The following is a 10,375-nucleotide window of genomic DNA, read 5'->3' as shown; positions in this document are numbered from 1 at the left end:
TAATGTAGTCCCTACACTTAGGTTATGGACAATACCCTTTCTCTCAGCCTGTTTTCACTGCACATTTTTGAGGCACCTCATCTGACCTACATTTGTCTCTTCCAGGCCTGTTCTTGGAACTTACTGGACTTCACATTTTTCTCATGCTTCTCAACAGGGGAATGGTTTGCTTCTGTCTAGGAGCTTATCTTCTCATTTGTTCCCCTTTCTGCTACCCAGACATTACCTTTTTTTTTGTCATTACCAGAATAACAATTTTTCTGAGAGATCCTATTTGCTATTTATCCTATTTCTGCTGCTTGTTGAGCAAACATCTTGCAATGTCCTTTCCTAGCTCAGCAACGCTGATACTCTAATGACACACTGCCTTTATCAAGGCTCCTACAAAGTCTCTTTTTTAAAAATCTCAGTTGCTCAGCAAAATTTTCTTGCAGATAAATTCTTACGAAACTTTTATGAACAACATTGCAATTATTCCTGCCATCTGCTGCATTGATAATGAACACACTATAAATATTTATTTCTATTGCATCAGCTGATAAGCAAATTAATATTTTCATAAGAAACTGCTATGCAGTATCTGTTGAATCCTCTTTGTACTATCCCTCACCTGTGCCTCTTAAAAACTTATTCTTGGGAAGGCATAAATAATGCAGCTTTAAATTCAAGGGGACAATGGTAAAGAGTTATTGCAAGTCATTCTCTTCAAACACTGAACAAGAAGCTTTATTTTAAAACAAATAAATAAATAACGGCCTAGCCTCCCTACTACACTCTGCCTTTGCCCCCTGCCTAGATCACACAGGTTTCTGGCTTGCCTTCTGTGCAGACTTGAAGCAGAGCATGTGTGTCCCCAGGGACAGCCCCAGGGCTCCTTTCCTGGCATCTCAGGCCAAGAGGCCAAGAAGTACAAGCAGCACGGGAATCCAGGCCATAGCCCCTATCCCTCAGCAGAAACAGGCCTTTTCAGGACCATGGCTTTGCTACAGCTGCCTTGTAGCCCCAACTTCAGGCACAGTTGTTTGCCCCTTCTTGGAGCCATTTCCCATGCACCCTTTTCCTGCCTGCTCCCTCAGCCACAATACTGTCACCCCAGAAATACTCCCCCAGCCCCTATTCTTTTGGAGTTCCTTTTTTACACAGCCTCTGCAAGCCAAGAAATCTGCACAGCCCTATTCAGTAGATTCCTGACAGTCTTCATAGGCTTGCTAATTCCAGTCTGCTTTACAAATGCAGAGCACTCCCTCCCTTACAGCTTTTCTATTTTGCTTTCTATGAGCCGGTCAGCACCTGTTGGGCCATTAAAACCAAACAAAAACAAGAAAACAAGCAAAGAAAAAACCAACCAAACAAACAACAAAACACACCGGAAACACAGCACACCTGAAACCATCTGGAATTTCTGCAGTAATGAGGGTCAGGAGATCCCATGTTCTACTGAAGGGCCATAGAAGTACTGGAAGATGAAAAACTAGTTTTCTGGAGGAGCTCAGTGTGCCCCTGGCTGGCTTGTATTGAGGACTAACAAGGGTTAACAGTGTTTGCTCTCTCCATCTCACCCCCCCTCCCCTCACTGTGCATTTCTGTCAAAGAGACCTGCTCTCCGCCAGCCTCCGATGGGATTAGGCTGCTCCAGCAGTCTGGCTGACACTCTGTGCAGGAATAAAGTCCTGCTGGCTGGAGGCAGCACACTGAACGTGCTTTTCAGCCCTCCACAAGGAACTCAAGAACTGCAAGGACAGTAATCAGGAGGCTGGAGTTTAAAATGCAAGTTTAAAATAACCTTTGAAAACACCCTACTTAAGAAAGTACCAAAACTCCATTTTTTGTGGAGTTTTTTTTTTTGTTTGTTTGTTTTTTGGTGGATTGTTGTTTTTTTTTCTTTTCTTAAAATACTGCAGGCGTTTTAGTTACTATGTCTGCTCAGGAGCCATATGGAAAAATCAGTTCTGTCCTGTTAAACTGGTCGTACAGTTTTGGTTTTCATCTGTCTACAGAGATCTGAAAAGCCTATGTTGTTTTATTTTATGCTTATTCAGCAAAGAAAGCAAGTGGTCTGGGAATCATCTGGCCAGGAACACAATAGGTAAGGAGACTTTTTTTTTGTGCAACATATTTCCAAGAGTCTGAGAATATACTGTTTGTGCAATTGAGTGAAATCAGCCTTTAGGATGATGTTCTCTTTGGGATAAGCTGATTATAGGTTGGTTGCTTGCTTGCTTTGTTTTCCCGGACAGGAAAAGCTGAACTGCTGTGGTATCAGGGTGGTTTTCAAGTGTGGTTTTCATTTACGCAGTAGAAAGACATTTTTTTTTTCTTTATTTAATCCTCTCTGAAGCACAGAGCAACTCAGACTCCACTGTCAAAGGTAAAACAAAATATTTGGGGTTATATTTTGAATCTATAAACTATAGTTAGACTATGAGAATAAAAATGTGGCAAAGTGACTCAGTAATAAGGAAAGCTCTGTTACAAGAATGTTAAAAATGGAAATGATGTAGTAATCTTAAATGTTCTTTCAATTTGTTTAGATGGTTGTTTAATCTTGCACTCAGCCAATTGCTCAGAGTACTAGAGGGAGAAAGACAGTATCCTAAGTTTACTAGGATGTTAAGCAGGACATTCAGATGACATGGTATTGATAATTTCAGTAATAATCTCATTGATACTGAAGATGTGCATTACTTTGGGAACCACAGATGAAAATAAATTTTGCACATAAAAATCTACATATTTATTCAATACTAGGTTTAAATGTGCATGTCTGAAATGGATTTATAAAGGAAGTGTTCCTTTTATAAAGTTGCTTTAATTGAGATAAAGAGCAGGTCTGAAGAATTGTAAGTATTTTGACTGCTTGAGATCTTCTTCACATTTGCTAGCACTGTAAGGATCTCAGGGCTGATCTCACAAATCAGTAAAAATTACAAAGGATTGAGCCTGTGTCTTTTATATTCTCTTCTATCATTAGCCAATAATCACATTTAACCAGGACCTTGACTCCTTGTTGCTTGTAAAATGCAATAAGCTACTTTTTCCTCAAAAAAAGGGATCTTGCTCACAGAGCTCCCTCTGCTTTCCAAATCCCTGAGCTACAGCTGGCACCTGTATTAGAGGTCTATTATCTCCCTTCTCCCCTTTGTGCCCTTTCCACTTTTGCACTTTCATCTCCTTCTGAAACTGGATATGACAGGCACAAAAAGTTGTCAGGATAATCAATAACCTCATGCAGTAGTGTACCATCAAAATTTCTTGTCTTAACTGGAGTCTCCTGTACCTGTGTAGCTCTGTGCAATGTACACAGCACAGTTTAAATCATGTCAGCATTTGCAGAGGTGATTTGAGACACCTCAAAGGTGAGTTTGTGTACACTTATTTCATAGATTCAAAGCTCAAAATAAATCTTCTTGGCAAAAGGATGGGGCAAATATGATTTTTTAGAATCTCTTATCAGAGTGAATAAAATAGACCTGTTACAGTTTCAGTGAGCAGCAAGTGCTGAGGTGGACTGGAAGCAATGCAGGTGTGAAAAGGATGGGGAATACAAAATTATCAGAATGATTTATCCTGAATTAATAAAGCCTTCCTCCAAACAAGATACATAGAGCTTAAAATCTCCTAACTATCAGTTTTGGGATTCTTAGCCAGGATCCTCCACTTTTCATCAAACAGGATATTGCCTGGCTCTGAATTAGTTATTCTTACCCTCTTTTCTACACATATCTACAGTCACAAGGGATTAAATAAAAATTAAATGATCTCTGACAGACCATCACAAACAGTGTTTGGGATGTAGTGACCTCCTGGGAGTTTGAAAGAATCAGTTCCATTACAAATAATCCAGCCTCGAAATTTATCCAAGGAAGACTACAAACTAGGAAAAAGAATTTAAATATAATTCTCTACTCATTTTATCAGCAGTGAAAGGGTTTTCTTGTGATATTGCACTGTCACTACATTGGCTATGTTTTCCTATAGTGCAAGACTTCATAGCAGCTTCTGTCATTAAGTCTTTGCAGAGATCCTCTGAGAAATATTTACCTGAGAAGATTAAGGATTTGAAGAAAATGGTGACTGACCTGCTTTGACTAAGATAAACACCAGGGAAAGGCACAGAAAGAGAGGGTCACTAATTATTTTCTCCCCTAAGACAGCAGTTGCCATTATCTCTTGTGATCTCACTTTGCAGTACTAAAGATGTCCCGGTTCTGGTTTCGTCTGCCTCTCCATCTTTTCATGGCAGCTTGCTTCTGTCATCCCATGAAAGTATCCACCACCAGTTCCCAACAGAGCTTCAAGACCAATCTCTTCAATTTCTACCACTCCCTGATACTTGCTGATGGTAAGGAAACAACAATTCACCTGCTGAAGGATATACCTAAAAGGTAAGTGCAAGTAACTCCTATTTTCAGATACTTCCCTGTGACTCTGGCCACACCACCAGTATAAGCCAAGAATTGCTGGGTGCCTGCAGACCTCCACTGAATTTCCAGAGAAATGCCCCATCTCTGTCAAGCTTAAGTGTCACGACATGGCCCAAAATCTGGCATGAGCCTCTGGGATAAATTTTAGATTCACATATGCATTTCAGGCAGCTTTCTGTGGTGGTTTCAAAGCAGCAGCAGAGCTGATCCAGAGCAGGTGGGCTCCAACAGGAAGCAGTCATGTTGCATAAACAGCCTGGCTTCAGAATAGCAGAGACACATCAGCTGTCCTAGTCACTGTAAAACTCAAGGATTTTGCCCACCAAATAATTTATCCTAAAAATCAACAGAATATCTGCACAGACTTCTCATTTGAAAAACTGCCAGTGTTCTGTGTGCTGGAAATGTTTTCATTGGATGGCACTAAATCTTGCTAAGATTAACAGTGGTTTTCATGCAGAAATTCCACAGTTTCTTCACTTCTCAGAAATACATGCAGTTCCTGTCTTACTGAGGTGTGTAGGTGATCCAGGTATTACAACTGGCACTACATCTTGGGTAGCAAAGACTGATCTTTTGCTTGGGAAGAGTTACACTCCAAGTGCTTAATCAGACTCCACTTTGGACAGTGCCCAACATGTAAGACCTTGACATGCACCCAGACACAGTGGTCATGGAGCAGAGAGTAAGACAGATGGTTCAGCCTTGATATGCATTGCACAGAAAAAAACTGGAACATAGCACGTGTTACACAGTGTGGCAATACTCACAAGAGCAAAACCAGGAGCTCTCCTTCTTAAAGGCAAATGGGCAATGAAATCTCAGAGAAGAGTAAATTTTGCTGTGCTCTTGTGGCATAACATTAAGATTGCAGTTAGAAACACAAAGCCCTTCAGTTTATATCATCATGTAGGACCTTCTGAACCCCAGAGTCATCCAAACAGGAAACCAGGAGATGACAAGTTTTGGCTTAAACTAAGATACTCAAGAATGTGGAGCTGTTTCCAGTGAAGCTTGATTCCAGCTCAGTAGCCATATCCTGAAAGCCAGACCTCCAGGCTGATGTGACCTATCCATAATGAGTAGGCTTGTCCTACGAGTCAACAAAACCCCTCTAAGTGCTTTCATTTAACTGCAGAGGGACTGGCCCAAGCCCAAACATTTCTGTGGCTGTTTACAGTCTGAATATACCAAAACAACAGAAATAAACAGAAGACCAAAGGAGTGAGAGAGAAGGCTGGGCTTTACTGGAAATAAGCAGGATTTGAAACCTGAGGGAGCAGACTCATATAGCTCTGTACTGTTCATGCACAGTAAGTTAGAACTGGCCTGGATGAAAGCACCATTGACACCTGATAACCTTCAGTATTGACTAATACTAATACTAATAATGTTACATCCACTTCTGACACTGAGGAAGACCTAGATAGGCAAGCACACATGAGAGGATATATACTTTAAGAATTTTCACAGAATTCCACCAGGAAATCCTGTGAAAAAGTGTAATAAATTCCTCAGAGTTAACCAGTGGGTGGTTATTTGGCAGGCAGTCCACATCCAAAAAAACAGGTAAGTGCTGGGATGTGACATTCACCTGAAGTATGTTAAATTTCAGTGGGAAAAATATTGCTGATGTTCAGTCAATAAAATTTCCAGTGAGTATTTATGTATTAGAAAAACAAAACAAAACAGAGCATGTATTGTTCCAACAGCTGATGATTTCAGACATCTACCATCCCCCTGTATTGATGCACCTCAAAGGGGATTGGTCATTCCTACCCATGGTGGAGTGGCCCACATCAGAATGGCTGATTACAAAGAGTTTCAGGCAGACTTGAATTTTCTGACACTTCCCCCTCTGGTTTAACCCACATATATAGGTACTACTTTGTTCTGGAGGAAGGCAGAGCCCTTGCACCTTTCACAGTAACAGTGACTCCCTGTGATGTTCCCATTGAATGGAGCATACTTGTGCACAAGGCTTCAGCAAGTTACCTTGGAAAAGCAGCACGAGGTAAGACCCTTGGTCTGCCTGGGCAGAGACAGGGAAAGCCAAAGTTATTCATAAGGAGCTGTGTTGCAGACAATTCCCCACAAGCATCTTTTGCTTCCCTAAACTGTAAACTGCCATGGGCTGAAGAGGACATCCCTGTCTCCATAGGTGAAACATGGCAGCCCGTGGGATTTTGCCATCGACTCGAGTAAATTAAGGATTACATCAGAAAAATAAAAAAATTACAGGGCAATATTTGGGAACTCCACAAACACTGATCAGCTTCAGAAGCCAGTTGTACCAGCCCATACTTCTTGCTGCTGTCTCAGCTCTTTTTCTGTGGTTTAAGTCACTGGAACCAGTCATTTTTCTCCTCAGCGGTGTGCAGAAGATTTAGCAGGTTTTTTTTTTGTTGTGTAGTGGGGTTTTTTTGGTTTTTTTTTCCCTAAAATTACCATCTAGCACAGCAGAGGGCATTACACTGCTTTTAGCCCAAGAACAAATTCCATTATCTTTGATTATTTTTTTCAATTAATTTTTCAAACTAAAATTGGAAAGCTGCCATTAACAAGTTTGTACCTGTCAGGCAGCTACACCTGACTGAGGAGTTCAAATGACATTGCTTTAAATTAATAAATTTTCCCACTTCATAGGAGTCAGTGGCACAAAACAAAACTAAATTTCTTTTCATAGAAAATATGAGAATTCTTGAAGAGAAGTACCCTAATAGCCAGCCACTAGAAACAGAAAATTGTAGGCACATCAGCCACGGTACAGGTCAAGCTTGTGCAAGTTGTGGTTTTATAGTTATATTCTCTTTGAAAAAATTTTACAGCAGCTCAAATAAAACCTATTCAACTTTTTGTAAAATAAGTTTCTAGCATCAAAAAGTATTTTTAGTTATAATTAACATTTCCAGAAAGAAAATAAGATGTTACCTGACAAATAAACAATAAAACCTACGCAATGTGCTTTATTTCATGTCTGTTAAAGCAAAAGTTACAAATCTGCTTCCTGCCTGCAGGTGATCATGACACACAAGAAATTGCAAAGTCTCAGAAGGCTGCCAGCATGGTATCCACCATTTTTAACTATAAGGGAAATTCCATAGAGACTTACATGGGTATGTCCTCTCATTCTTCTCTTTACATGCTAGAGTTCTTATCCACTGAGCGTGACACACACATTACTGTGTACTTAACAACTGACACAACATCTGAGAACCTCTATCCAGAACTTCCAATGGATCCACGCATAGATGTTATTGGCATCGGGCATACAACAGTGACTTTGACCTGGAAACACAGTCCCTCTGTCTCACAACATAGAGAAAACATCCAATATTGTCTTCTGGTTAATGAAAAGCACAACTATAAGAGTTTATGTGCTGCTGAGACAGCAATCAGATCCTCTGGAATGAAACTGCCACCTGCATTAGCTTTGTCTCTCTCTCCATACCTTCTAGAACCACAGCAGGTGATGATATTGTCCAAAAGTGAACTGAGCATCATCAACAAAGTAAGTAGTGGGGAAGTCAGGCAGATATGCATGGGTACCAAGAACACCTACACAGTGCCCAGTCTCAGTCCCAACACTCAATATTACTTCGATGTTTTTGTTGTCAATCTCCTCACAAATGCCAGTGCTGCTTACACGGGGACATTTGCAAGAACCCTGGAAGAACCTGAACCTAAGGTGACAGAACTGAAAGATGGGAAAGTGATTCAGGTTGTCCTCGATGGGAAAAAAAATAAATACTATAATCTGCAGTACCAGTCAAGGTACAAGAAAATACAATTCATCTTTCAGTTGTGTCATGGTCAAGTACGGGTTCACATAACAAGGAATGGTAAAACAGTGGCATCAGAAAACATCTCAGGATTGAGGTATTTCTCACTGAAGGGAAAGCTGCTGGACACATACTTGGTGCAGCTGAGGTCCACAGAGGAATCTAACTCTTCTGTGAAAGTACAAGTGTCCCCCCATTTCCACAAGCCCTTATTTCCACTCCTTCCAGAGAGCTTAAAAATCAAGTCTTTCAGTAAACTGAGGAGCTGCAACTCTGTCACCATTGCCTGGCTAGGAACACAAGAGGAGAGCAAGTACTGTGTGTACAAAAAAAGAATTGAAGAAGATCAGGTTTGGATGGACCTGCAGAATCTGGATAGGTGCTCTGGACCTGAAACACGGCACAAATCAGAGAAAGTGCTGTGCAAGTATTTCTATGATATAAATCTCCAGCGAGCAGTCACAACAGAGACCATCAATGGGCTGGATGCAGGGACACTTTACTTGTTTGATGTTTATCTCTTTGGGCCATCTGGCATCCCTGTCAGGTATCACAGCAAAGTTGTGAAGACCAGAAAAAAATGTTGAAAAGTTTTTAAAGAATTTTTTTTTTTCAGTGAGTGGATGAAAACTATTATCAAAATCTATGTCAATCCATGCTGTAGCACATGGAGTTTAAAATACACTAACTCACAAAAATTTTAAAACCATGAGATTCTATAGGGGAAACATCTCGGTTGTCTAAATTATCAAACTTACTTTTGCAACTTCTCTCCTGTATAAGATATTTTTTCTCCTCAGATGTCTCATTCAGACATTAAAAAGAGACCTGTGAAACAAATTCATGAACATGAAAATAAAAGACCCACAATATCATCCACAAGAAGTAGACTGATTGGCTAAATGCTTCTGAAATTAAATATACAAGCAATAGGAAATGACTGTCAAGAAGCACACATCATTATTTTAAACTCCCAGAGAGTCTGTTCATTTTGCATAAATCCATCAGCTAATGAGGAACTGAGAGACCCCAAAAGTCAAGCTGCTTTTAAGAAACAGAACTTCACTGCTTAAACAACGATGGAGACAACAGAAATTAAAACAAGCAAAAACCAAAACTACAACAAAAAACCCAAACCAAAACAAAACCCCCCAAAAAAACCAAAACCAAAAAAACCCAACCTGGAGTAAAGATCCACATCTTGAGTAAAGGAGGCTAAAATACATCTTCCCTTATTACTTGCATGTTTCCTTGGTTTTCATTTCTATAGAGAAACTGTGCTTGGTTAGAAATGGACAAAATTCAGGCCAGGAACAGGCTGTGGATTTAGGTTTTCTGCAGAGTGTACACTTGTGCTGCTACAGTTGAGGAAAGCAAAAAGTACAGAGTCTTACCACAGGAGGTTTTTTTCTATAGTGTCTGGTATCAAGCCCATCTATCTATGTGACTCCTGAGTATAACATATTTGCTCTTTACATCTTTAACCCAACCTCTGCCAACAAATGTGTTGCTTTAGGAAAAAAATAAATGTGGTTTTCCTATTAAATATTATGAAGAGTAAATATTTGTAGTAAAAATCCTGGCAAGCACTTTTTTTGTTGTCTTGTTTCCTTGATTATCTTCCTTAGACGACAAGAGACACAACAAAACTTATTTTTTAAATAAAATATTAACAAAAAAAAACCCTTATGCTCAATTTCAATTATCATCAGAATGCATTTTGCACATGGGCTCTTGGTAGGTCTGGTATTTACATATAAAGACATACAAGAGGCTCACTGACCCAGACATTGCCTGCTGTAACCCTTTTTGCTCTACAGTTCCACTAAGCAGAAATTTAAATTACTATTTCCATTATTTTATATCTCCAAATCTGTTTGCAATTCAGAGTCATCAAAGTTCTAGCATACTCTGAATAATTAATACCTCCAAGCACGCACAGAGGCACTTGGTAAAGACTGAATCAGTCCTGAATCAGACTGTGCATCTCCTGCTCCAAAGCCTTCATTGTGCTGTGCACCCTGCAATGTGTGCATGCTGGACATTAGTGGACTCATTTCACCCCAGCAGAGGGGTTCTGGCCTTCACTTGGTATCAGCTGTAAGATCTGGGCTTTGGGCAGGCTTTCCACTCCTGCAGGGGCTGTACTGGACTGAGCAGTGCCCCAGC

General features: G+C 40.2%; 1 protein-coding gene across 2 annotated transcripts; it reads left to right on the top strand.

Annotated features, from left to right (window-relative positions):
* Window positions 1-1,857: 1,857 nt before the first annotated feature.
* Window positions 1,858-9,795, top strand: LOC139798485 (protein NDNF-like). Of its 2 annotated transcripts, none has more exons than XM_071749216.1 (4): window positions 1,858-2,086; window positions 4,190-4,385; window positions 6,305-6,438; window positions 7,442-9,795. In XM_071749216.1, the coding sequence occupies exons 2-4, from the start codon at window positions 4,198-4,200 to the stop codon at window positions 8,791-8,793; spliced, it is 1,674 nt and encodes a 557-aa protein (XP_071605317.1). In that variant the 5' UTR covers window positions 1,858-2,086; window positions 4,190-4,197; the 3' UTR covers window positions 8,794-9,795. The 2 variants fall into 2 exon arrangements, with proteins under 2 accessions (XP_071605317.1, XP_071605318.1); XM_071749217.1 differs by lacking the exon at window positions 1,858-2,086 and adding an exon at window positions 2,265-2,368.
* The last annotated feature ends 580 nt before the right edge of the window (window positions 9,796-10,375 follow it).

The sequence above is a fragment of the Heliangelus exortis genome, chromosome 7 (genome assembly GCF_036169615.1).
Source record: "Heliangelus exortis chromosome 7, bHelExo1.hap1, whole genome shotgun sequence".
In the NCBI taxonomy this organism is placed as follows: Eukaryota; Metazoa; Chordata; class Aves; order Apodiformes; family Trochilidae; genus Heliangelus; species Heliangelus exortis.
The sequence above is the reverse complement of the archived record's forward strand: the minus strand, read 5'-3'. Positions and strand labels throughout refer to the sequence as shown.

Excerpts from the sequence above, each read along its gene's own strand:
- LOC139798485 (XM_071749216.1), top strand. The coding sequence starts at position 4,198 with ATGTCCCGGTTCTGGTTTCGTCTGCCTCTCCATCTTTTCATGGCAGCT. Across the intron at positions 4,386-6,304 it reads CTGAAGGATATACCTAAAAG|GTACTACTTTGTTCTGGAGG; the intron begins GTAAGTGCAAGT and ends CCACATATATAG. Across the intron at positions 6,439-7,441 it reads CCTTGGAAAAGCAGCACGAG|GTGATCATGACACACAAGAA; the intron begins GTAAGACCCTTG and ends TCCTGCCTGCAG.